Genomic DNA, 27,349 nt, shown 5'->3' with positions numbered 1-27,349 from the left:
CAAGGTCATTCAGTCACAAAAAAGCCAGGCTGAGCCTGCCCCACATGCAGACAGCAGAGCTCACATGCAGCCCCCTGCTGCCCCAGGGGCTCCACCATAACCTCATGGCCCAGCAGCTTTGGACCTCCCAAGCAGCATCTGCCTCTCTCTAGGGCTTCCTAAGGCATCACTGCTGAGGGGCTTGGCTCATCCCCCATGCCCCCCATGCCCATGAGGCTGCAGGCCTCATACACTGATAGAATGGGTTGGGTTGGAAGGGACCTTAAAGCTCATCCAGTTCCAACCCCCTGCCATGGGCAGGGACAGCTCCCAACAGCACAGCTTGCTCAAGGCCTCATCCAGCCTGGCCTCAAACACCTCCAGGCAGGAGGCAGCCACAGCCTCCCTGGGCAGCCTGTTCTAGCATCTCACCTTGCAGCCTGGCTGGGGGGAACCAGCTGGACACTGCTCCCTCCTCCCTCTGAGCCTCCATCAGCTCCCTCCAAAGCACACAGAGAGGCTGCTAAAGACAACCTGGGTGTCTTTATTGATTCCTATTTACAGATCACGAAGCTGGCCGGAAGCAGAGTGAGCACTGGACGAGAGCAGCGAATACATTCAGCGGCAGAGCGCCGCGGGCCAGGCGGCCCCGGCTCCGCCCGCAGGGGGAGGTGGAACCACAGGGGGATGGCTCTTAACTTCTTCTGGGAACAGGCAAGTCCAACGAGGAGTTACATTCATCTATCTACAAAAGCCAGAACTGCATCAAAGCCGTTAGGAACAGAAGCTGCTCAGGTGTAGCTCAGTTTGAGTCCTCTCCTTCCCCCCCCCCGCAGGACCAGGGCCCGGCCGTCTGGGGGGCCGTGGGCAGGGAGGGTGGATCTGGGGCAGAGAATCAGCAGAACAAAAGAGAAGTAAAAAGAATTCTTCCAGGGAAGAGCCAGCAGGGAGCCTGAGCAGGGTCTGCTGCCTCACCCCTGCCTCATCCCAACTCCAACCATTTCCTCTATTGCCAGAGGGAGGCCCCGGGGGGGCTGCACCCCCCCCCCCCCCAGCAGAGAGCCCTCCCCGGGGCAGCAGCTGGAAGAAGAGAGGCAGAGGCGGGGGGGGGGCAAGCCCAGGGCTCTGCTGTGTTCATGTCTCACACTTTGCATTGCACAGAGTCAGGGTCAGGAACCAAGTCCTGGACCCAGCTTTTTTTTTTTCCTTTTTTTCTTGTTTTTCTGTTTTTCTTTTTCATCCTTTTTTCCCCTGTTTTTGTTTCTCAGTCTCTTGCTGTGTACTGGCCTTGTTCACAACGTCCTACCTCGAAGCAGGCTGACAATATACACATCTGACAACGTCCTCCTAGAGAAGGGAACACACTATGGACACTGCTAATAGCTACTGGTGAAGAGGTGCAGGCTGCTGCTGCTGCTGCTGGCAGTGCTGGGGACACCCAGCAGCCACCCCCCACGGGCAGAGCCCCACGGAGCAGGAGCCATCAATGCCCCAGCGAGCGAGCAGGCACCGAGGCCGACCAGGTTCCAGCTCTGAGCAGCTCAGTGCAGCGGCAGCTGCTGCCGGGCGAGTTCCAACAGCTCTGCCTGCCCAGAGTGGAGCTGTGCCAGGGCTGTGCCTCAGCTCTGAGCAGCACCAACCCCACAGTGAGTCCTGAGCAGGCTCCTGCTGGGGCTGCAGGGCTCCCCCCGGGGGCTGTGGGGCTCACCCTGGGGGCTGCAGGGCTCCAGCCAGGGCTGCAGGGCTCCAGCCAGGCTCTGGCCACACTGCCCTGCAGAGTTTTGCTTACAGCTTCCTCTGTGGAGGAGTAGGAGGAGGAAATGGCCCTCACCGGCAGGCAGCAAGCACAGGGCTGGGTGGGCAGCCACCCACATCCTCCTGCTGAGCCAAAGCTGCTTACAGGGAGCAGCAACTGTACCAGGTAAGAGCTCAAGGGCCCCAGGACAGGTGGTGTCTAAATCCATCCTCCTCCTGCTCTGGGCAGGCTGTGCAAGCACACAGCAAGCACAGAGCCTTCCCTGAGCTCCTGAGCTGTGTCACAGGGCCTCCTCCAGCAGGCAGCTGCAGCTCAGCCTCTCTCCCTGCTCTGCAGCAGGCTCAGGCTGGGGCAGCAATGCAGGGAGAGAGAAAATGCATTGGAACGTGCATGGGAAGAGCAGCAGAGGAGCACAGAGGGGCTGGGCAAGGCAGGGCCCCTGCTGGCTCCAGCTGACAAGCCCTGGGCACAGATGGGCACAGGAACCATCAGTGCAGGCACCTGCCCCTGGGCATTACACAGCTGCCTGCCCCTGGGCACTGCACGAGGCCTTTCCAACCCCTCCCATCACCTGGAGCATGCCAGAGGCTGAGGCAGCACCACCCGGCCCCAGCAGAGGGAGGGCAGGGCACAGCCTGCCCAGCCAGGCCCTGCCGGGGAGGTCCCTGCGGCCTCAGGGACTGCCCCAGCTGCAGGATTGTCACAGATGGGTGTGGAGGGCAGGAGAAGGCTGCAGTCTCTCCAGAGGTGCTCCAGCGTGGAGGTGCTCCTCAAGCCCCGGCAGAGCTGGCATGGTGCAGCCCCGGGGACAAGGCCACTTGCCACAAGTGTTTGAAGGCAGCCCCGGGGGCCGTGGCTGGCAGCAGGGCAGGGGCTGGGCACGGTGCCTGCTGGCACCACCTCGGCCGCTGAGCTCCGGCTGGGCCTCAGCACCCCGGGCTCGAGTCTCTCTGCAGGATCATCTCCTCACAGCAGGCAGAGCCACAACCAGAGCCACTCCTTTCCACGCTTCTGACCGGTGGGGGAAAGCTTCTACATTCATCACAGTCCGGGAAATGCTTCTCCTTAGGGCGGGGAGTGAGGAACAGCCACAGACAAACCTGGGAACGGCCCTGGGGCGCCAGCTGCCCTGGCCCCGAGTTGCTCCGGCAGGGGAGAGCAGCAGAATCACCAGCACGAGGCAGAGGATGAGCCGGGAGAATGGTTTGGAAGTGAGAGACCTTGGGCCGGGCGGCTCCGCTCGCTGCGGCCAGAACTCGGCCAGAGGTTTGCGCTGCTTCGGGAGGCGATGGGGGGAGAGAGGAGGAGAGTCCAAGGGGCAGCTGGCAGCTGCACTATGTGTAGAAGATGATCTCTGGGATCTGTCCATCCTCCACCGAGGTGCCGTTGTTGTTGCCGGCGGCGTAGCAGAAGGTGAAGCAGGTCTTGGCGCCGCTGGTCGGCGACTCGTGGATCACCTTGCGCAGCCCTTTGGTGCCGTAGTGCGAGTCCGGACCCTGCCGAGGCCACAGCGACAGCAGCGCGTCAGGGGGGGCTCAGACGGCAGGCCCGGCCCCACACGGCAGGCCCGGCCTCACAGCCTGCCCTGAGGCTGCCAGCCTCCGAGTCCCTGCTTCCCAAGCACTCCGAGTCCCTGCTTCCCAGCACACCGAGTCCCTGCTTCCCAAGCACTCCGAGTCCCTGCTTCCCAGCACTCCGAGTCCCTGCTTCCCAGCACTCCGAGTCCCTGCTTCCCAAGCACAGGGAGGGTGGGGAAGGACTCCCAGCGTTCATCCAGGTCAATCCCCACAGCAGCCTGCCCAGGAGCACAGTGCCCAGGGGGGGTTGGAAGCTCTCCACACCAGGAGGCTCCACAGCCTCTCTGGGCAGCCTGCTCCAGGCCTCCAGCAGCCTCACCCCAAACAACTTTCTCCTCCTGCTCAGCTCCAACCTCCTGGCTTCCAGTTTGTGCCCCTTGCCCCATCCCTGGGCACCACTAAGCAGAGTCTGGCCCCAGCCTCTTGCCCCCCACAGCTCCTTCAGCTCTTGCTGAGCATTGCTCAGCTCCCCAGTGGAGCTGCTCTTCTGCAGGCTCTCAGCCCCAGGGCTCTCAGCCTTTGCTCCTCACAGGGCTGCTCCAGGCCCCTCATCAATTAGATACCAACAGCTCAAGCCCTGGCAGGCAGGCTCTGAGGACACCCCCTCAGAACTGCAGCTCCTCTGTACACACCAAACCCCCACACCCCATGACTCAGGTACCTGTTCATAGAACCATGGAGTGGGATGGGTTGGAAGGGACCTTAAAGATCATCCAGTTCCAACCCACTGCCACAGGCAGGAACACCTCCCACTAAGCCCAGGTTGCTCTTTGCCCATCCTGCTCATTCCTGTAACTGGTCTGTGGTGCAGCTTCTTGCTGCACCAAGGCAAGGAGCACAGAGAAGACAGAATCACAAACTCTCAGAGTTACACTCATAGAATCACAGAGCTGTCAGGGTTGGAAGGGAGCTCAAGGCTCAGCCAGTTCCAACCCCCCTGCCATGGGCAGGGACACCTCACACCACAGCAGGTTGCTCACAGCCACATCCAGCCTGGCTGCAAACACCTCCAGGGCTGAGGCTTCCACCACCTCCCTGGGCAGCCTGTGCCAGGCTCTCACCACCCTCCTGGGGAAGAACTTCTTCCTAACATCCAGGCTGAACCTCCCCTGCTGCAGCTTGAGACTGTGTCCTCTCCTTCTGTCACTGCTTGCCTGGGAGCATCACAGAATCAACCAGGTTGGTAAAGGCCTCAGAGATCATCAAGTCCAACCTATTCCCTAACACCTAACACCTCCTGACAGCTAACCCATGGCTCCAAGGGCCACATCCAAGCCTTTTTGAACACCTCCAGGGACGGGGACTCCACCACCTCCCTGGGCAGCACATCCCAGTGGCCAATTACTCTTTCTGGGAAGAACTTTCTCCTCACCTTGAGCCTAACCCTCCCCTGGCACAGCTTGAGACTGTGTCCTCTTCTTCTGCTGCTGGCTGCCTGAGAGAAGAGCCCAACCCCCACCTGGCTACAACCTCCCTTCAGGGAGTTGTAGAGGGCAATAAGGTCTCCCCTGAGCCTCCTCTTCTCCAGGCTGAGCAACCCCAGCTCCCTCAGCCTTACACCACAAAGCCTCTGAGAGGCAGAGCCAAGAACCAGGCTGCAGTGACAGGAGGAGAGCAGCTGCTGCCCCCTCCCCTCTCTTTGCCTGGTGTCTGGCAGCCATGGGCAGGGCAGGAGGGTACCTTCAGAGTGGCACAAGCTGTGTAGTTGACGTTGGGGAGGATCTCCACAGGCTCCTTGAACATGACGCGGAAGGTGCTGGAGGAGCCGTCGCAGCTGAAGCCGGTGTCGTTCTGCCCCAGCACCGTGTTGCTGTCTGTGTGGATGATCTGCAAGGCACAGCCACAGCCACAGCCTCAGCCACAGCCTCAGCCACAGCCTCAGCCACAGCCTCAGCCACAGCCTCAGCCACAGCCTCAGCCACAGCCAGGCTCCTGCTGGAAGCCTGTCCTGCAGCACTGCAGGCAGGTCACAGACTACTTCTGCTCGGCAGGGAGCCTCCAAGGGCATCCTTGTCCAACCCCCTGCAGGCAGCAGGGAGAGCTCCAGCCAGAGCAGGCTGCACAGGGACACAGCCAGGCTGGTCTGGGGCCTCCATCACCACCCTGGGCAACCTGTTCCAGTGTCTCCTCACGCTGCAGGACTTCCTCCTGATGTCCAACCTAAACCTCTCCTGCTCCAGTTTCAAACCACTGCCCCTCAGCCTATCCCCACAGGAGCTTGCAGGTCCCCTGCAGGTAGGCTGCTCTAAGGTCTCCTCTTAGCCTCCTCTTCTCCACACTGCACACCCCCAGTACCCTCAGCTGCTCTGCACCAGCCCTGCTCTCCAGACCCTTCACCAGCCTTGATGCTCTTCCCTGAACCCACTCCAGCCCCTCAGTGTCCTTCCTGGAGCAAGGGGCCCAAACCAACCCAGGATTCAAGGTGCAGCCAGCACTGGGCACAATCCCTTTCTGCTGGCCACTCCATTGCTGAGCCTGAGATGCTGGTGGCCTTGGCCACCTGGGCACAACCCACTCTTGAAACACCACTCCAGCCTTTAATCCTGATGGACTTCAGACAACAGAGTCCCCCTCAGAGCTCATCATGGTCCCTGGTGGGGTGAGGCCACCCAGCAGCACTGCCCAGGACCAGCACAGACCCAGCAGCTGCTTCCTCTCCTCTTCCCTCCTTGAATTTGGCTGCTCTGCTGCAATCAAACACCCAGGAGCCAAAGAAGGTCCAAGCAGAGCTGCAGCACCCCCAGAGCAGAGCTGTTGGAGTGGGAAGCACCTCCAGCCTGCTCCCAAACTGCGTCACCAGGCTCCAGGAGATATTTCCGGGGGCTGTGGGCTGGGGAGATCCTGCAGTGACGCAAGCCAGGGGACAGCAATAATCCCTCTGATCCCCAGGGCCCCATCTGGCCCTGGCTGCAGCTGCCAGCACCCTGGCCAGACATCACACCCAGCCCCTTCTCCCTTCAGGTTTTGGGGCCTATGGACCCCAAAAGGTGTGAGCAGCCCCTCAGCAGCCAGCCCTCCCCAGCCAGCAGGGAGCAGCACCTGGATGTTCACTTGGTAATCCGTGGGGCCGTGGATGGATCCATAGAGCCCAAAGCCAACCACGAAGATCCTCTTGTTGACAGAGAACCTGCAGGGACAGGGCAGAGGAGTCAGAGCAGCCTGGCACTGCTTGGCCACAAGGCAGACACAAGCAAGGGTCACAGAATGGGTTAGGTTGGAAGGGACCTTCAAGCTCATCCAGTTCCAACCCCCTGCCATGGGCAGGGACACCTCCCACCAGCCCAGGCTGCTCAGGGCCTCATCCAGCCTGGTCTTGAACACCCCCAGGGAGGAAGCAGCCACAGCCTCCCTGGGCAACCTGTGCCAGGCTCTCCCCACCCTCACTCTCAACAATGTCTTCCTCATCTCCACTCTGTCTCCTCTCTCCCAGCTCAAAGCCATTGCCCCTTGTCCTGGCACTCCCAGCCCTTACAAGTCCCTCCCCAGCTCTCCTGGAGCCCCCTCAGGTACTCTGCTCTAACACTGCTCTAAGGTCTCCCTACAGCCTTCTCTTCTCCAAGCTGAACAGCCCCAGCTCTCATCCTGTCTCCACAGAGTAGGTTCTGCAGCCCTCTGCTCATCATTGTGGCCTCCTCTGGACCCACTCCAGCAGTTCCAGTGTGCCAGGGGCACCAGTTCCAGTCCCCAGTGTGCTGGGGGCACCAGACCTGGACAGAGGACTGCAGGTGGGGACCTCCCCTCACTTTAATTCCACACCCATGATTTCTCTGAGCACTCTCGAGTGTTCAGAGCCACATCCAGCCTGGCTTTGCTGTTTCTCCACAAGCTGAGGTCTAACCAAACCAGGTACCAGCAGCAATGCAGCCACAGGCAGCAGTTTAGGCTAATCCCTCCTCCAAGAGCCAAGATGAGGTCAAAATGTGGCTTCTGGAAGCCCCTCAGAGCAGGGAACCAACCTGGCAGCTGACAGAGCCAAGCACAGGAGGAGGCCACAAGCTGTGTGGTGACTCCAAGCACTCTGCACAGCTGCAGGAAGCCACTTCAGAAGGAGACAGAACAAAAACCTAAATCCCCCAAGAGGCCTCCAGGTCAGCTGAAAACCTTCACCACGACAGAAGCCAAGTGGCAGCCCGCAGCTGTGCCCTGCAGATTGAGGCATCCAGCGATGCTCTGTGCCCTTTGGGGGGGAAGTCAGGGTCTGGCAGGGGGGGTTCAGGTGCAGGGGCGGCTGAGAGCTCGGCACAGACGAGCAGAGGAGCTGACCTGATCCTGTCGCTCGTCCCACTGTAGCCCCAGCGGCTCTCCACCTGCTGGAAGCGGCTGATGCTGCACTCCTTGCCCCGCAGGCAGCAGCGCGGCCGGTCGATGAACTCCACCCGCGGCTTGGGGTTGACGGTGAAGTGCAGGAAGAGGCTGACCACCTCCCGGTCCGTCAGGATCCCCGACTGCGCCGGCCCTGCCGAGCAGCAGCACAGGAGAGGCTCTCAGCCCGCGGGAAGCAGGAGGGGGACACGGAAGAGGAGGAACACGCAGCTCCGACCGGGCCTGGAGCGAGCTGGGCTGGGGGAGGTGTCCCTGCACACGGCAGGGGGAAGGGGCTGCAGGAGCTTTGAGGGCACTTCCAAACCAACCACTCCAGGAACCCAAGAGTCCTTCAATCCACGAACCCAAGGATCAAAGGGCCCCGGAATCCACGGATCCAAGGATCAAAGGGCCCCAGAATCCACGGATCCAAGGAGCAAAGGGCCCCAGAATCCACGGATCCAAGGAGCAAAGGGCCCCAAGTACCAAAGGATCCTAGCAACCAAGGATCCTAGAGTTCAAGGATCAAAGGATCATACAATCTTATCATCCACAAATCCAAGGCTCAAAGGACCCCAGAACCAAAGGATCCTAGCACCCAAGGGTCTTACAATTCAAGGATCAATCTTATAATCCATGAATCCTAGAACAGAATCATCATAGAATCTATGAATTCAAGGACCCTAAAATCTATGAATCCAAGGATCACAGGATCCTACAATCCTAGAATCTGAGAATCAAAGGTCCCTAGAATCCATGAATCCAAGAATCCAAGCATCCCAGAACCAAAGTATCCTACCAAAGGACCCTGCAATCCTAGAATCCAAGAATCCCACAAAGGATCCTAGAATCCTAGAACTCAAAAACTAAAGGACCCTGCAGTCCTAGAGTCCAAGAATCAGAGGATCCCAGAATGGGTTGGAAAGGACCTCAAAGCTCATGCAGGTCCAACCCCCTGCCATGGGCAGGGACACTTCCCACTGGCCCAAGTGCTCAAGGATCCTTTGGGGATGTACCTGGGGAGGTGAGCTTCCCCTGCAGCCAGGAGTGGGCCAGCCCCACATCCCAGGTGGGATCTTGGTGGTGAGTCAGGAATGAAGCCCCAGGCAGCAAGGTGCCTCCTGCTCAGCTCAGTGCAGGCTGGGCCCCCCTCCAAGCTCAGCACTGTGTTCCACAGACAGAAGGTGGCCCAAGGCTGCAATAGGCAGGGCTGAAAGGACTGAAGGCAGCAGAGTGCTGGCAGAAATGAGCCTCTGGATGCTGTGCTGAGCAGGGAGCAGCTCTGCCCCCGCTCAGGTCTGGACTCATCCTGCCTTGCCCAACTCCATCCTCTGAAGTTTCAAATTACTTGCTGGGAGGGAAGGCAGCATCAGAGCTGCCAGGTGGAACATCTGCAGGCACAGCTCCAGGTCTGGGAGCAGAGCTGATTGCACAAACCGCTGCCTGCAACAACCTGGGGCCTCCTCTTTGGGGTTTCTCCCCCTCTTTTGGTGAAGGGAGGTGGAAGGGAGGTGGAAGGGAGGTGGAAGGGAGGTGGAAGGGAGGTGGAAGGGAGGTGGAAGGGAGGTGGAAGGGAGGTGGAAGGGAGGTGGAAGGGAGGTGGAAGGGAGGTGGAAGGGAGGTGGAAGGGAGGTGGAAGGGAGGTGGAAGGGAGGTTTCTCTCTCCCACCTCTGCTGTGATCATCAAAGCAATCACTCAAACTCAGGAAAAGGACAAAGCTGAAGCAATTTCAAGGCAGTCTCTTGTTTAAGGAGCAGCTGATGAGCACAGGCTCAGCTCTGGGCTTTCTTTAGCTCTTCTTTGAGGTAAAGGAAGATGGAGAAATACAGAAGAGTTTGCTTTGGCTGCAGCCCAGGCTGCCCTTGGCCTTCTGTGCTGCCAGTGCCCACTGCTGCTGCAGCTGCCTACAAGTGACCCTGCTGCTGCTGCTGGTTGAGTTTCAAGTCAAATGCAAGCCTCAGAAGCTTTCTGAATGTTAGATCTGAGAGCAGCAAATGTCTGGAGCCATCAGCTCTTCCAATTAGCATCTCCTGGAAGGGGATGAATGGAGCAGGAGCTCCAACCCACTGCTCCATACATATGCAAGAGCAGCACGGACAAGGAGGCTGCCATCGGCCTTGTGGGCTGCAGGTTCCCATTGCTGGCTCCTGCCCAGCTCCTGCCCCCCCAGCAGCCCCTCTGCAGTTACACAGTGGGTTTGGCAGCTCAGTGGGGCTGGGGGATAACAACAGATTTAAGTAACTACAGGATACAGAGAGGGGGAAAAAACCCAAACCACGAAACAAGCCCAAACCAAATCCATTTTGCTGTCACTGGTGGAGAGAGAGGAAGCCAAGGCCAGGCTTGCAGGGAGGCCTTCTGTGGAGTTACCTGCTGCAAACTCCTCAATGGTCATCAGGGGGAAGCGGATCAGGGAGAGAGCCTTGCCCAGGACCTTCCTCTTGTTCTCTGGCACCACCTGGAGCTGCTGGCGCTGGCACTCGGCCTCTGACCAGCGAACCACCGCGTTGAAGAGCCGAACCTCCCGGATGCCCAGCGTGTCCCTCTCCAGCACTGCCACCAGGGTGTCTGCAGGGCAGCACAGTCACACCCCAAACCATCCCCAACCCCCCCTGGATGTGTCCCTCTCCAGCACTGCCACCAGGGTGTCTGCAGGGCAGCACAGTCACACCCCAAACCATCCCCAACCCCCCCTGGATGTGTCCCCCTCCAGCACTGCCACCAGGGTGTCTGCAGGGCAGCACAGTCACACCCCAAACCATCCCCAACCCCCCCTGGATGTGTCTCCTCCAGCACTGCCACCAGGGTGTCTGCAGGGCAGCACAGTCACACCCCAAACCATCCCCAACCCCCCCTGGATGTGTCCCCTCCAGCACTGCCACCAGGGTGTCTGCAGGGCAGGACAATCACAACCCCAGGCACTAACCCAAACCACCCCCACCTCCCCCTAGCCACCAGGACCCTGTGGACAGCCAAGAGAAGGAAAGTGAGAAGCAAGTGATATAAAAGCAACCCAAACCCAAAGCCAAAGCCAAGCTGTGGTAGTTTTAGGCTGTGCCTAGGAAATTTTCCACAGGTCTTGGCCAGAAAGCAGCAGAATGTTTGGGGGGGGGGGGTGGGTAGGGGATAATTTTCCAGCCCCCACACAACCCCAGGATCTCCTCCAAGTGCTGCCTGCAGCCTCTGAGGGTGATGAATCTGCAGCCAACCCTGCCTGGCTCGCTGGGGTGTTAATGGAAGTGCAGAGGAAGGAGCTGCAACTTAGCTTTGGATGAAGCAAGCAGCATGAGAGCCAAAAGGGCTCCTCTGTGCATCACCTCCACAGTCCCACCTCAGGCAGAAGAAGGTTAAAGTCTGAAGGGTTTAATTAGCTGTGCCCCAGCAAGCCTGAGAGCTGCAGAGGATCCTTCCAAGAGCCAGTTCTGGCCTCCAAAAACACACCACCTTCCTCACTCCAAAACCTGACCAAACCTCAGGGGGAACAAAGCCAGCTCCACAAGAAGAAGGCAGCTCACACCCACCCCAAAAGCTGCCAACACCAACAGAGGAAATGGCCTCTGCAGCATGCCCACACCGCTCAGCTTGGCCCAGGGCATGCAGACTCCAGGGTGCTACTGCAAGCAAATGCCTTGGCTCCAAACACCCAGTGCCAGCCACTGCTCTTGGCTGCAGAAGAGCAGAGCCACAGAAGTGTCAAGTCTTAACCTGGCATAGCTTTGGAGGCTGGTTATGAAAGCAGGTGGAGGAGGGAGGGAGGATGGGGGGGGGGGGGGGAAGCCTCACCCAGATCAATGTCTGTAAAGCCCTCAGCGTTGATGGCGTCAGAGGTGTTCTTGTCGATGTTCTCCAGGCAGAGGCTGGCCAGCTGAGGCTCATCAAAGAGCCTTGCCTGGGGGAGAAGCAGCAGTGCTGAACACAGAAGGCATTTGGGAGTCTACACTGAGGATGGACCCCACCCCCTTCCCCCCAGAGTCTGCCTGCAGGTCCCTCTGGACTCAGCACTGCTGAGGCTGCACCGTGAAAACTGGGGTCAGCTGTGGGCCCCTCACGTCAAGGAGGGCATGGAGGGGCTGCAGCAGGTCCAGAGGAGGGCAATAAAGCTGAGGAAGGGGATGGAGAACAGGGCTGGGGAGGAGCTGCTGAGGGAGCTGGGGGTGTTCAGTGTGGAAAAAAGGCTGAAGCTCCCTTCAGCTGCTCCCTTAGAGCAGCCTTCCAGTACCTGAAGAGGCTCCAGGAGAGTTGGGGGGGGACTTGTGACAAGGGCTGGGAGTGCCAGGGTGAGAGACAATGGCTTGGAGCTGGGAGAGAGATGAGATTGAGACTGGAGATGAGGAAGAAATTGTTGAGACTCAGGGTGGGGAGAGCCTGGCACAGGTTGCCCAGGGAGGCTGTGGCTGCCTCCAGCCTGGAGGTGTTGAAGGCCAGGCTGGATGAGGCCTTGAGCAAGCTGTGCTGGTGGGAGGTGTCCCTGCCCAGGGGGGATGGAACTGGATGATCTTTAAGATCCCTTTCAACCAAACCATCCTGTGAGTCTATGAAGAGGGCTGGTGAGGAGCAGCTGAGGGAACTGAGGGTGTCCAGCCTGCAGAAAAAGGAGGTTGAGGAGAGACCTCACTCTGCAACCCCCTTCAAAGGAGGCTGAAGCTGGGTTTGTGTTGGTCTCTTCTCCCAAGTAACAAGTGATGGGACAAGAGGAAACAGCCTGAAGTAGCACAGGGGAGATTCAGGCTGGCCATGAGGAACAACCTGTTCCCCAGAAGGGCTGCCAAGGCCTGGCCCAGGCTGCCCAGGGCAGTCCTTGAATCCCCATCCCTGAGAAGCCATGGAGATGTGGTGCTGAGGGCCACAGTTTAGTGGTGGCCTGGCAGTGTTGGGTTAACAGCTAGACTGGATGATCTGCAAGGCCTTCTCCAAGCCCAGTGGCTCCATGGCTCCAGGGCTCATTAGCAGCTCCGTGCCTGGCTGCCCGGCGGGGCTGCCGCAGCCTCTCACAGCCGGTTCAGCGTCACAGGCACAGCAGAGAGCTGCTCTTGGCACCAGCTCTGCTGGGGCTCTGCATGCCTGCAGGCACGTCCTGCTGTCCCCACACACCAGTGAACGTGGCCCCAGTGCTTCCAGGCACCACCCTGACCCTGCCAGCTGAGCAGGAGCTTCCACATCGTTGGATACTGAAAGCTCTGCAGAAGGGCTGCAGGGCTGCTGGCCCCAGGGACTCATGGAGTGGGTTGGCTTAGAAGGGACTTCAAAGCTCATCCAGCTCCAACCCCCTGCCACAGGCAGGGACAACTCCCACTAGACACTAGGGACACCTCAACAAGAGGTGGCTCAAGGCCTTATCCAACCTGGCTTTGAGCACCTCCAGGCAGGAGGCAGCCACAGCCTCCCCTGGGCAACCTGTGCCAGGCTCTCCCCACCCTCACTCTCAACAGTTTCTTCCTCATCTCCACTCTCACTCTCCCCTCTCCCAGCTCAAAGCCACTGTCCCTCAGCCTGGCACTCCCAGCCCTTGTCACAAGTCCCTCCCCAGCTCTCCTGGAGCCCTTCAAATACTGGAAGGTTACTCTAAGTTCTCCCTGGAGCCTTCTCCTCTCCAGGCTGCACAGCCCCAGCTCTCCCAGCCTGTCCCCACAGCAGAGGCTCTGCAGCCTCTGATCATCTCTGTGGACTTTTCCTGAGGGTGTCTAGAGACAGGCCAAGAGGGAATGGTTTAAAGCTGAGGCAGAGCAGGGTTAGGCTGGAGCTGAGAAGGAAGTTCTTCAGTACAGGGATGGTGAGACTGGCACAGGCTGCCCAGGGAGGCTGTGGCTGCCTCCTGCCTGGAGGTGTTCAAGGCCAGGCTGAAGGAGGCCCTGAGCAGCTGTGTCCTGATGGGAGGCCTCTCTGCCCACAGCAGCAGGGTTGGAGGAGACAATCTCTGAGGTCCCTTCCAGCCTAAGCCATTCTGTGGCTCCATGGTTTGATGGCCATGGTGGTGCTGGGTTGCAGGCTGGACTCTGGCACCCTGAGGAGGAACCCTCTGCTCTCTGGACGCTCGGATCTGTAGCGCTCAGAAAGCCTCTGCGCTCCTTGCAGGCTGGAGCTCCCCCAGGGGCCTCCCCCTGCAGAGGGCTGTCAGCTCACCTGTGTTAGCAGCATGAAGGCATTGTCTGCTCGGAGGTTCTTCTTCAGGAACTCCACACAGTGAGCCTCCAGGGCGGGCACTGCGTATTTCTTGGCCGTGTACAGAGTTGTCATAACAGTCTCGGGGCCGATCTGAACTTCGTCTGAGTAAAGGAACCTGGAAACATGCAAACAAACAAACACTGCCCTGCTGAAGAGCACAGGCTAAGGACCCTCACAGCTCAGCTCCACAGAGTCACAGCATGGCTCAGGTTGGAAGGGACCTCAGAGGTCACCGCAGAACGTTAGGGGCTGGAAGGGATCTCCAAAGCTCATTCGGTCCAAGCCCCCCCTGCCAGAGCAGGGTCACCCAGAGCAGGTCACCCAGGAACACATCCAGACAGGTCTGGAATGAGAGGAGACTCCACAAACCCCCTGGGCAGCCTGCTCCAGGGCTCTGTCACCCTGCTCCAGGGCTCTGTCACCCTCACAGGGAAATAATCCTTCCTCATGTTCACAAGGAACTTCCTCTGCCTCAGCTCCCACCACTGCCCCTTGTGCTGGCACTGGGCAGCCCCCAGCAGAGCCTGGCTCCAGCCCCTGGCCACTCACCCTTTATGTCTTTATAAACATGAATGAGGTCACCTCTCAGTCTCCTCCTCCAAGCTACAGAGCCCTCAGCTCCCTCAGGCTCTCCTCCTAAGGAAGATGCTCCACTCCCTTCAGCATTTTTGGGGCTCTGCACTGGACTCCCTCAAGCAGTTCCCTGAGGTCCTTCCTGAACTGAGGGGCCCAGAACTGGAGACAGTATTGTAGATGTGGCCTCACCAGGGCAGAGTAGAGAGGGAGGAGAACCTCTCCATCACTGGAGGTAGTGTCATAGTATCAGTCAGAGTTGGAAGGGACCACAAGGATCATCCAGTTCCAACCCCCCTGCCATGGGCAGGGACACCCCACACTAGATCAGCCTGGCCACAGCCTCAGCCAGCCTGGGCTTAAACACCTCCAGGGACAGGGCCTCAACCACCTCCCTGGACAACCCATTCCAGGGCTTCACCACTCTCATGGTGAAGAACCTCCTCCTCACCTCCAGCCTGAATCTCCCCACCTCCAGTGTTCAGGAGGAGACTTGACAGGGTGCTTGGTTGCACGGTTTAGGTGATTAGGTGGTGTTGGATGATAGGTTGGACTTGATCTTGAAGGTGTCTTCCAACCTGGTCTGGTCTATTCTATTCTACCTACTTACCACAGCCCTTCTAATACAGCCTAGGCTACCATTTGTCTTCCTGGCCACCAGAGCACACTGCTGGCTCAGGGTCAACCTCCCACCCAGCCAGACCCCCAGGGCCTTCTTCCTTTCCCTGCTCTCCAGCAGCTCAGTCCCCAGCCTACCCTGCTCCATGGGGTTGCTCTTTCCCAGGTGCAAGACTCTCCCCTTGCCCTTGCTGAACCTCATTACATTTCTCCCTGCCCAACTCCCAGCCTGTCCAAGCCTTGCTGAATGGCAGCACAACCCTCCTGTGGCAGCCACTCCACCCAGCTTGGTGTCATCAGCAAACCTGCTGGCAGTGCCCTCTGTGCCCTCATCCAGGCTGTCTGCTCCAACCCCCCTGCCATGGGCAGGGGCACTTACAACTAGATCAGCTTGCTCAAGGCCTCATCCAGCCTGGCCTTGAACACCTCCAGGCAGGAGGCAGCCACAGCCTCCCTGGGCAGCCTGTGCCAGGCTCACCACTCTCTACTGAAGAGCTTCTTCCTCAGCTCCAGTCTCACCCTGCTCTGCCTCAGCTTCAAACCATTCCCCCTGGTCCTGTCTCTAGACACCCCCAAGGCTCTTTCTTCAAGGCTCCTCTCACCCCACTCTGCACCCAGCCTGGATTTGTGCCTTGGACTGGCCTGACCCAGATGCATGGCCTTGCACTTTGACTTGTTGAACCTCATGCAGCTGACCCTCCTCAAGCCTGTCAAGATTCTCCTGGATGCCATCCCTGCCCTAAATGAGTCCAGAGCACCAGAGAGCTTGGTGCCACCAGCAACCCTGCTGAGGGTGCACTCACACTTACAGCTGGAAGGGTTTGCACCTTCTTTCCACTGGCTCTCATCTATCAAGGAGAGGCTTTGAGAGTCCCTTCCAGCCCAGTGCAATCTGTGGATCTTGCAGGTCCCTTCCAAGCCAAACCATTCCCTGGGGCCCAGGCACAGCAGAAGTCCAGCACAAAGCAAGAGTTAAGTGCAGTGGGACACGAGGGCTGCCCTGCTGCCAGCCCAGCTCAGCCTTCCCTGGGAGGTCAGCACAAGGAAGCACATTCATCCTGCAGGGCAAAACAAAGCCTGCAGCAGAAGCCTGCCCAAGCCTCTGAGCCTGCTGAGCAGAGAGGGCAGGGACTGCCAGGCTGAGCCCAGTAAAGCCAGCCCCACACTGCACAGCTGAGCCCATGCTGAGGCCTCTGTGGGCTGCTTTGCCTTTAAGCAGTGGAGCATTTGCCACTCAACATGCTGGAGGCACGGGGCAGAGGTGTGGCACCACGTGTGCCAACTGTGCTTGGCAGCCCTGTGCCAGGGAATGCTTTGGCAACTCCAGCAATTGCTTCTCCTGCCTTTCTCTAGGGGACCCAGCAACACCTTGCTGCTCCTGGAGGCTCCCTGCAGCAGCAGGGTCCTGCTAGGGGCGTGCCAGGCAGTGGCCCCATCTGCAGGGACCTGTGGCAGAACTTCTCTAGCCATTGAGGGGCAGGAAGCAGTTCAGCATCCTGGGGTGCACTGAGCTGTTGCAGAGCTTCTCCAGCCATTGAGGGGCAGGAGGCAGTTCAGCATCCTGGGGTGCATTGAGTGTAGCCAACAGGTCAAAGGAGGCTCTCCTCCCCCAATCTGCTCTGTGCTGGTAAGGCCACATCTTGAGTACTGTGCCCAGTTCTGGGCTCCCCAGCTCAAGAAGGACCAAGAGCTACTGAGGAGAGTCCAGCACAGGGCCACTGAGATGCTGAGGGGACTGGAACAGCTCTGACATGGGGACAGGCTGAGGGCTGGGGAGCTGGAGAGGAGGAGGCTGAGGGGGACGTGATCAATGCTTACAGATATCTAAGGGGTGAGGGGCAGGAGGATGGAGCCAGACTCTGCTCAGTGGTCCCCACAGACAGCACAAGAGGCAATGAGCATGAGGTTGAACACAGGAAGTTCCATCTGAACATGAGGGGGAAGCTTTGGTGTGAGGGTGGCAGAGCCCTGGAGCAGGCTGCCCAGAGAGGTGGTGGAGTCTCCACCTCTGGAGGATTTCAGCTCCCTCATGGATGTGCTCCTCTGGGCCCTTCTCTACCTGACTCTGCCAGGGGGGCTTGGACTGGATGATCTCCAGAGGTCCCTTCCAGCCCCTAGCATTCTGTGAAGCACAAACAGGGAGAATTCCAAGGGAGGGAAGCATTCCCAGCACTGCTGGCTGCAGGTTTTGTGCTGCTCTAGAGCCTCTCTTAACAGCACCACCAAGCTCAGGGAGGTATTTTGCACACATCCAGACCTCTTTTCTCTAAGCAACCCTTTTCAATGACCAGGTCAAAAGATTCACTGAAGGGTTAGGGCTAGAAGGGACCTTAAAGGCCACCTAGTTCCAACCCCCTTGCCAAGGGCAGGGACACCTTGCACTAGCCCAGGTTGCCCAGGGGCCTGTTCTTAGAGCTGCTCTAACAACAGCCACTTCTAATTACTGCACTAATGAGGTTAGTATTTATCTCTATGAGAGGCCAAACTGTTTGTGCTGAGATGGAAAACAAGAGAGGCTCAAACTGGGAAGGAGGAGACTCAGATCCCAGCCCCAGACAATCAAAACTGTTCTTTGGGTTACCATGGAAATCAAAGTCATTCAAAAGGTTCTCTCAAGAGCATTACAGAACCACCAAAGGCTCTCCAGAAAGGGCCTTGTGCTGAGCTTCAGGATGGGCACATCCACAGACTGCAGCAGGTTGGAAGGGATCCCTCCAAGGGCAGCTTGGCCAAGGCCCTGCAGGCAGCAGGGACAGCTCCAGCCAGAGCAGGCTGCACAGGGACACAGCCAGGCTGAGCCTGAATGGCTCCAGGGATGGAGCCTCCACCACCTCCCTGGGCAACCTGTGCCAGTGTCTCCTCACCCTCCCTGTGCAGAGCTTCCTCCTGATGTCCAACCTAACCCTGCCCTGCTCCACTTCCAAACCCTTGGTCCTATCCCCACAGCCCCTTCTGAGCAGCCCCTCCCCAGCCTGCCTGCAGCTCCCCAGCAGATATTGCAATGCAGCTCTGAGGTCTCCCTGGAGCCTTCTCTTCTCTCTTCTTTGTCCCTTGATAAGCTTCTGCTCCTACAGTGTTAGGTCACAGCTTGGAGCAAGTCCAGAGGCAGCTGTAAGGGTCAGCTGCCATTTCAGAGCAGTGTTTGGAGGGGCCAGTTTCCCCCTGGGAAGGTTCAAACCATGCCCTTGGGAAGATTCCTGCAGGAACACAGCATCCCAAACCTTCCTTTGGCACATCTAAGCTCTGAACATCTCACAAGGGACAGTTTGAGTCTATTGGGAATAAACTCTTGAGAGTGACGGTGGGGAGAGCCTGGCACAGGTTGCCCAGGGAGGCTGTGGCTGTCTCCTGCCTGGAGGTGCTCAAGGCCAGGCTGGATGAGGCCTTGAGCAGCCTGGGCTGGTGGGAGGTGTCCCTGCCCATGGCTGGGGGTTGGAACTGGATGATCTTGAAGGTCCCTTCCAACCCAACCCATTCTGTGATCCTATGAATCTCCATTTAAGCATCCACCACTGACCCTAGCCACAGCTTCAGGCTTTGGAGGCCCTGTGCTAACTCCACACACTGCTCCTACCCCAAATACCAACATTTCAGGTGGTGGCTCTCATCCATGACCACAGCCTCAGCACTGGCAGGGCAGCAACAAGAGTCTGCCTCTAGTTCAGTCTCTGCTGCAGCCTCACCAGGTCACAAAGACAACAACCTCTGCCCTCCAGAGAGCTTCACCTGAGCTGGGAGAGCCAAGCACCAATTAAAGGGATTCCCCCAAGTGCTGGAGTTTGGTTTCAAGTGAGCTGAAGGGGAAGGGGGTTGGGGCTCCCTTATTATTTAGAATCACAGAGCTGTCAGGGCTGGAAGGGACCTCAAGGATCATCCCCTTCCAACCCCCTGCCATGGGCAGGGACACCTCACACCAGGGCAGGTTGCTCACAGCCACATCCAGCCTGGCTGCAAACACCTCCAGGGCTGAGGCTTCCACCACCTCCCTGAGCAACCTGTGCCAGGCTCTCACCACCCTCCTGGGGAAGAACTTCTTCCTCACATCCAGTCTGATTTCTGGCCTTTCATTGCAGCACAGATGCATTTTCACATCTTCTAAGACAGTCCTGACCAAAGCCCTTCTTGAAGGTAAAGCCAGAAGTGTGCCAGAGCTCCACAGAGTCATCAGACCCAGTAGGAAGCATGTGGAGAGCACAGGGCTGGAAAGCCCTGGCAGGAGGTGACAGCAATGCCATAGAAATGGGACAATGGGGATGTCACAGAGAACCAGCCAAGCTTAAAGGCATGGCTGAATGGGATGGGACAGCCCCTTCCTCCTCATCCCCCCCCTCCTCCCAGCCTGACAGCTACATGGAAATCCAAGCCCAGCTCTCCAAAAGAGGAACAAACCACAAGGGAGGCAGCCCAGGGAGCAGCTGACAGCCAGCTCACACCCTTGCCTTACCTGCTGCAACTCCTTCACTCACCCAGAGCCTAAAGGAGCTCCAAGGATTCCTAACTTCCAGAGCATTAAGAGACCTCTGAGCAGCCTTCCAGTACCTGAAGGGGGCTAGAAAAAGGCTGCAGAGGGGCTGCTGCTCCCAAAGGCCTGCAGGGACAGGACCAGGGGCAGTGGCTTTAAACTAGAGCAGAGCAGATTGAGATTGGATGTGAGGAACAAGTTCTGCACCAGGAGGCTGCTGGAACACTGCACCAGCTTGCCCAGGGAGACAGCTGAGTGGAGATATTCAAGTTGAGGCTGGACAAAGCTCTGAGCAACCTGCTCCAATGGAGGATGTCTCTGCTGACTGCAAGGGGGTTGGACTGGATGAGCTCTGGAGGTCCCTTCCAACCCAAACCATTCTCTGATTGCATTTCCCCAACAGCTTCAAACCACCCCAAAGCATGAGGGAGAATTTATGAGGCAACATCTGACCAGGGTGGGAATCAATTCACCCCCAAGGGCCATGAACACCTCCCTGCTGCAGCATTTGCTTGGTGTAAGGGTATTTAACTGCATGTTTACAACAGTATTAAGTCCCCAGTGTAGTTCTGCCCACAGTGCAGATCAGCAGCAGGGCAGCTAATCCATTTAACCACTGCTGAACCAAAGCATGGAGAGAGTCAGAGGCTGCTGTGCAGCAGCTTCACTGCAGTCTCCCCCAGGAAAAGAGGGAGTTTTGATAACAGCATTGAACCAGCCCTGAACAGATCAACAAAGGGGATCTGGGGAGACCTCACCTGCAGGGCTGGGGCCAGCTCTAGGGCCCCCAACACAAGAAGGACCTGGAGCTGCTGGAGAGGAGGCCACAGAGATGATCAGAGGGCTGCAGAACCTCTGCTGTGGGGACAGGCTGGGAGAGTTGGGGCTATGCAGCCTGAAGGAGAGAAGGCTCCAGGGAGACCTCAGAGCTGCATTTCAGTATCTGCAGGGGAGCTGCAGGCAGGCTGGGGAGGGACTGCTCAGAAGGGGCTGTGGGGATAGGCCAAGGGCAATGGTTTGGAAGTGGAGCAGGGCAGAGTTAGGTTGGAGCTCAGGAGGAAGCTCTGCACAGGGAGGCTGGGAAGACACTGGAACAGGTTGCTCAAGGATGTGGTTGAGGCTCCCTCCCTGGAGCCATTCAAGATCAGACTTGCTGTGTCCCTGTGCAGCCTGCTCTGGCTGGAGCTCTCCCTGCTGCCTGCAGGGGCTTGGCCAAGCTGCCCTCGGAGGGATCCCTTCTGACCTGCTGCAATCGGTGACTCCGATTTAGAAACCCAACGACCTCCACTCCACAAACCACTCCACTGCCCTCACAGCCTTCTCTCCAACCACACTGCTCCCCCCAGTCAGCCTAGAGCAGCAGCTTACTTCAGCAGGGCGAGGAAGGCAGCAGGCTCCACGTCAGGCAGCTCAATCTCCGTAGAGGTTGTGGCCATGCCCCCATTAAACATCGCATCGAAGACTGCGCTGCCCACAGCCAGCACAAACCTGAGAGGGGGGGAAAAGAAAACAGCCAAACAAGCACAAAAAAACCTCCTGTTAAAGGCAGTCTCCAATAAATAAAAACAAACAACCCAGTCCCAGGCTGGTTGCTGTTCCCCCAAGGCCACCCCCCCAGGGAAAACAAATCGTTGCCCAGGGTTAAAGCAGAAAGGGTTTTGCAAGAGCAGGGAAGCCTCAGGCTTGCTGCTCCACACCACAGCTGCAACCAAGTCCATTCTGAGCCCTGTCTCAGCACACCCAGAGGAAGGGTTCCCCTCCAAAGACAAGAGCTGGTGCATGATGGAAGGGAAGGCACGTGGCTGCTTTGCAAAGGCCTCCTTGGAGGAGCGTCCAGGTCGCTCATGTGGTGGAGAAGCTAAGCAAGAAGGAAGTGAAGGGCCTCAGATGCCCCCAGAGAGCAGAGCCCAAGCTCGGTGCAGCTCTTTATTAGAATAAATAAACCTTTATTAGAATAAACCAAACCAGGTTGGAAGAGACCTTCAAGATCATCGTGTCCAACCCATCAACCAATCCAACCCACCCAAACAGCTAACCCATGGCACCAAGCACCCCATCAAGTCTCCTCCTGAACACCTCCAATGACAGCAACTCCACCACCTCCTTGGGCAGCCCATTCCAATGGGCAATCACTCTTTCTGTATAGAACTTCTTCCTAACATCCAACCTGAACCTCCCCTGGCACAGCCTGAGACTGTGTCCTCTTGTTCTGGTACTGGCTGCCTGGGAGAAGAGACCATCATCCGCCTGTCTACAACCTCCCTTCAGGTAGTTGTAGAGAGTGATAAGGTCACCCCTGAGTCTCCTCTTCTCCAGGCTGAGCAACCCCAGCTCCCTCAGTCTTTCCTCATAGGGCTTGTGTTCCAAACCCCTCACCAACTTTGTTGCTTCTCACAGCCAGCTCCTGAGAGCACTGCAAACTTGTCTCTGTGACCCTCCTCCCCTGCCACCAGCAACACAGCCCTGGGGACAGCACTGCAAGCTGTCAAAACTTGATGCTGGGAGAGGGGAGATTGAGAGGGGAGATGAGGAAGAAATTGTTGAGAGTGAGGGTGGGGAGAGCCTGGCACAGGCTGCCCAAGGGAGGCTGTGGCTGCCTCCTGCCTGGAGGTGTTCAGGGCCAGGCTGGATGAGGCTTTGAGCAGCCTGGGCTGGTGGGAGGTGTCCCTGCCCATGGCAGGGGGGTTGCAGTGGATGATCTATCTCTAAGGTCCTTTCCAACCTGAGCCATTCTAGGGTTCTATGAGATGTGGTGCTGAGGGCCATGGCTCAGTGGTGCCCTGGCAGTGCTGGGTTAAGGATTGGACTTGGATGATCTCAAAAGCCTCTTCCAACCTCAACAATTAGCAAGCAACACCTGACTGCTCCTCACTCCCTCTGCAAGAACAAAGCAAAGTGACTTGCAACAGTGCCACAGCCACTTCCCTGAGGTGAATTATTTTGTCTTCACAAGGATCCAAAGTTGAATCTAAAGGCTCTGGAAGGCCTGCAAGAAAACCCTTCTCAGTCTGCTACCCACAGATCCCCATCCACCTCTTTTCCCCTATTGTTTTTGTACTCCTTGGCACCTCCACTCCTCACCCCAGCTTAGTTTGTGTGTGCAGCAGCGCTGCTCCCCTCTGAGGCACTGCAGCCATGCCAGTAATAAGCCACTGGAGGACCAGGAGTGCCCCGGGGCTGCACACCACCTCCCTGCTCCATCAGCTCTGCTGCCAAGAGAGCTTAAAATACCTCCTCCAGAAGAGCTGGCCCAGGAGCAGGGCAGCACGTGATGAGCTGGAGTTTGGTGAGACCAGGGGTGACAAGAAGTTAATGAGTGATGAGCATTTGCTGGCTGCATGCTTCCAGCTCCCCCAAGGCCCAGAGACACCTGGTGAAGGGAGCTGGAGGCAAGGAGAAGCCTGAACAATGCAGGCCTGGAGCTGAGCATGAGAACAGCTCAACATGGGACACTGCAGGTGCTCAAGTCAGAAGAATCTTGAATGGTGGGGCTTGGAAGGGACCTCTGGAGATCATCCAGTCCCAGCCCTCTGCAGGGTCAGCCAGGGCAGGGCACACAGGAACACATCCAGGTGGGTTTGGAAAGCCTCCAGAGGAGACTCCACAGCCTCTCTGGGCAGCCTGCTCCAGGCCTCTAGCACCCTCACAACACAGAAGTTTCTCCTCCTGTTGAGGTGGAACCCCCTGGGTTCCAGCTTGTACTTGTTCCTTGTCCTGTCAGTGGGCATCACCCAGGAGAGCCTGCCAGGAGAGCCTGGCACCTTCTTCTTGCCCCCCACCCCTATTTACAGACATTGATCAGAGCCCCTCTCAGCCTTCTCCCCTCCAGCCTAACCAGCTCCAGGGCTCTCAGTCTTTCTCCACAGCAGAGACTAACACATGAGCAAGAAGAGGAAGGATGACCTCAGAAGAGAAACACCTGGGAACAGCAGCCAGAAACCCCCCATGGACTGTCCCCAGGCTGAAGCCATCCCAGGCTGTGCACAGAGAGGGGACCATGGCCACAGGCTCCCTTTTGGGCCACATTTCCTGGCCAATTAACAAGCTCAATTATGACACCCACTCAGCTCCTGGCTGATGAGGTTTAAGATGTTTCTAAGCTGGTTGATGTTGTGCTCCATGAAGCAGATCTAGAAGAAGGCTGAAACAAAGCCCTGCTGCCCTCCTGCTGCGGGGCATAACCAAGGCCCTGACCTTGGCCATGTCACCATCAGATATCAAAACCATTCAGGCCCTTCCTCCTGCAGCACTGACTCCAGTTGTGGTGCCCTCAACACAAGGAGGATGTGGAACTGTCAGAGAGGGTCCAGAGGAGGCCACCAAGATGAGCAGAGGGCTGGAGCCTGTGGGGACAGGCTGGGAGAGCTGGGGCTGTTCAGCCTGGAGAAGAGAAGGCTCCAGGGAGATCTTCTTGTGGCCTTTCAGTACTTGATGGGGACAAAAAGATGGGGGTGGACTTTTTAGTAGGGCCTCCTGTGATGGTTTGAAACTAAAAGAGGAGAGATTTAGACAAGATGTGAAGCAGTAATTTCATAGAATCACAGAATGGGTTGGGTTGGAAGCAACCTCCAAGATCATCCAGTCCCAACCCCCCTGCCATGGGCAGGGACCCCTCCCACCAGCCCAGGCTGCTCAGGGCCTCATCCAGCCTGGCTCTGAACACCCCTAGGCAGGAGGCAGCCACAGCCTCCCTGGGCAGCCTGTGCCAGGCTCTCCCCAACCCTCACTCTCAACAATTTCTTCCTCATCTCCACTCTCAATCTGCCCTCCTCAAGGGTCTTTTGAGGCTGAGGGTGGTGAGATCCCATCCCAGGTTGCCCAGAGAGGTGGGAGATGTCCCATCCCTGGAACCATTCCAGGTCAGGTTGTTTGGGGCTCTGAACAACCTGCTCTAGCTGGCAGATTGTTGGACTGGGTGAGCTTTAAAGGTCTCTTCCCACCCAAACCATTCTTTGATTCTGTATTTACTGTCTTCCTCCATGGCTTCACAGAACCACTGAACTTGACAGATTCCCTCAGACACTCACCTAAACCTACAGGCTCAGAAACCTCTTCCCTGCACCACCACATGTGGATGGCATCACTGTGGTCACTTGGCATGGATGCTACATTCAACCACCTCAGCTTACAAAGGCATCACCTCTGCTCTGCTCCTCCCTGGAGGAGCCCAACCAAGGAGCAACTGCACCATCACCTCCAGCTCCTGCAGGACCACAACTCTCAGCTTCCTTGCCCTGAGCAGTTTGCTGTCAAAAGTGGCCATTTCCAACACACCATGAGACCACATCAGAGATCACAAAACTGCCTGGCTGGAAAGCACCTTAGGATCATCAACTCCCCACCACCACCTAACACCTCCCTGTTCACCACCGTCAGACCATGTCCCTGAGCACCTCATCCAAACAGCTGCCAGCACCTCCAGGGATGGTGACTCCACCACTGCCCTGGGCAGCCTCTTCCAGGGCCCAACAATCCTTCTGGTGAAGAAATGTGGAGAAGGACCTGGAGGTGCTGGGTGGCAGCCATCTGACCATCAGCCAGCTGTGTGCTTAGGTGGCCAAGGCCACCGGCATCCTGGCCTGGATCGGCCAAAGGGTAACCAGCAGGAGAAGGGAAGTGATTGTGCCCCTGGACTGGCACCAGTGAATCCTGGGGTCAGTTCTGAGCCCCTCACTCCCAGAAGGACATTGAGGGGCTGCAGCAGGTCCAGAGAAGGGCAATGAAGCTGGGGAAAGGTCTGGAGAACAAGGTTGGGGAGGAGCAGCTGAGGGAACTGGGGTTGTTCAGCCTGGAGAAGAGGAAACCGAAGGGAGTCCACTCTCAATCTCCCCTCTCCCAGCTCAATGCCATTGTTCCTCAGCCTGGCACTCCCAACCCTTGTCTAAAGACCCTCCTCAGCTCTCCTGGAGCCCCTTCAAGTCCTGGAAGGCTGCTCTGAGGTCTCCCTGGAACCTTCTCTTCTCCAGGCTCAACAGCCCCAACTCTCCCAGTCTCTCCCCACAGGGGATGTTCTCCAACCCTCTGATCATCTTTGTTGCCCTTCTCTGGGCCCTCTCCAACAGTTCCACGTCCCCCTTATGCTGGGGGCACCAGAACTGGACAGAGACCTGCAGGTGGACTCTCCCAAGAGCAGAGCAGAAGGCTCTTTGTTTAGTGCTGGTACAGCTGAGCAGCCCAGAGGCACGTCCCGCAGCGCCGTGGTGCAAGTGGCACACAGCAGTTCACCAGGGCTACCCCACGATGCAGCTGAACGTCAGAGGAGCTGCCCAGAGAAGCAGCTGAACGTCAGTCAACCACCTGAGGTTTGCATTACCCAGGTGGAAGCCATGCCCAGCTTCTCAGCCAGCCAGGAGCTCAGAGCCACAAACTCTTTCAAATGGCAGCTCAGCCCTCCAGCGTTTAACCTCAGCTGGTTACCTCCCGCCCAGATGTCACCTCCTGCCGAATCCTGAGGGGTGTTTTATGGTAGCAGATTACCCCCAAAATACCGAGCTTCAGAAAGGAGGCAAAAGAAAGGTTCTCCTAGGAAGGAAATGTCGTGGGCAGGAATCTGCTGTCTCCAATCGCTGCTCTCTCCTCTCCATCCCCAGCGCTCCCACCGATCCCTTTCTCTGTCAGCAGAGATCAGGCACTCTCGGGGCCCGCTCCTCCTCTCCTCCAGTACCCACACAACCAAGGGTGGCTTACAAGCGCAGGGATTTAGGGGTTTTGCTCCCCGTGCTTGCCCCTGTCGCACCTACCCTCCAGGGAACACCCTGCCGAGAGGCAAACCGGACCCCGTCTCAGGGCCACCCCCTCCTCGGTAACCGTAAGGAACACGACGCTGATGCGAGGCGACAGCGCCCGGCCAAGGCCGCGGGGCAGAATCGCCTCGCAAGCTGCACAAGCCCAGCCCGGGGGGCTCCGCACGCCGGCGCCCGGCGCTGCCCGGCTGCCTCCCCCCGAGCCGGCTGCCTCCCCCCGAGCCGGCTGCCTGCTGCCTGCCGCCTGCCGCCGGGGCTGGGCCGAGCCGAGCCCGGCGCATCCCCGCCGCGGCGGAGAAACGCGGGGCGCAGTTCCCCGAGCCCCATCTCTCCTTTCAGGAGGGAGACGCAGAAGCCCCAACCCTGCAGCTCCCCTCCCCGGCTCATCCCCATCCCCGCTGCGGGAACCTCCGCACGCAGCGCAGGGCCTGCCCCGAGGCCCGGGAGCCCCACGGGCCGCCCCCTCGCCGGCCTGCCCCGCGCCCCCCGCCCCCCCGCCCCGGGGCTCCCCGCTCCGCGCACCCCCCGGGCCCCCGCCCGCGCTGCCCACCTGTGCGCCGGGATGCGCTGCGAGCCGCGGCCCTTCCCCACCAGGAAGTGGACGTCGCTCAGCACCTCGTTGTTGAAGAGGAAGGCGAACCGCTCCTGCACCGTCGGCTTCGTCGCCTGCCAGTTATAGACCGGCTCCCGCTGCAGCGCCCCGCCGGGGCCGCCCGCCCCGCCGGCCGCCCCCGCCGCCCCCGCCGCCGCAGCCGCCGCCGCCGCCGTCCCCGCCGCCGGGCCCCCCGCGCCGCCGCCGCCGCCGCCGCTCGCCGCCGGGTTGGCAGCGCCGCACTGGTTGTAGGTGAGGCCGGGAGGCGACGGGGGAGCGCCGTTGGTGCAGGCGGCGGCCGCGGCGGCCGCGCCGTTGCCCGGCGGTGGCGGCGGCGGCTGCGGGCAGGAGGAGGAGAGGCCCCCGGGGCCCCCGCCGCTCCCACCGGCCGCCATCTTGTGCGGCGGAGGCGCAGGAGCGGGCGGCGCGGGGCGGCGCTGCAGCAGCACCAGCACCAGCAGCGGCGGGCGGGACACGGCGGCGGCGGGCGGGAGAGGGGCGGCGATGGCGACGGCGGCGGCGGGGCGAGGGGTGCCGGGGCGGCTGCCGGTGCTGGTGCAGAGAGCGGGACAGCAGCGGCGCAT

At 58.8% G+C, this 27,349-nt stretch overlaps 1 protein-coding gene across 1 annotated transcript; it reads right to left on the bottom strand.

The window, feature by feature from the left end:
- Positions 1-500: 500 nt before the first annotated feature.
- On the bottom strand, positions 501-27,349 carry BTBD2 (BTB domain containing 2). The gene is made up of 9 exons (XM_068156335.1): positions 26,724-27,349; positions 20,799-20,918; positions 13,736-13,892; positions 11,399-11,504; positions 9,986-10,183; positions 7,576-7,768; positions 6,352-6,439; positions 4,993-5,139; positions 501-3,231 (listed from the first exon to the last, which is right to left on the bottom strand). Exons 1-9 carry the CDS (start codon positions 27,347-27,349, stop codon positions 3,070-3,072), a joined length of 1,797 nt encoding a protein of 598 aa, XP_068012436.1. The 3' UTR covers positions 501-3,069.

Source organism: Melanerpes formicivorus, unplaced genomic scaffold (genome assembly GCF_026170545.1).
Source record: "Melanerpes formicivorus ecotype bairdi unplaced genomic scaffold, bMelFor1.0.p_v2 SCAF_34, whole genome shotgun sequence".
Classification (NCBI taxonomy): Eukaryota; Metazoa; Chordata; class Aves; order Piciformes; family Picidae; genus Melanerpes; species Melanerpes formicivorus.
This window is presented reverse-complemented; position numbering and strand designations above follow the sequence as displayed.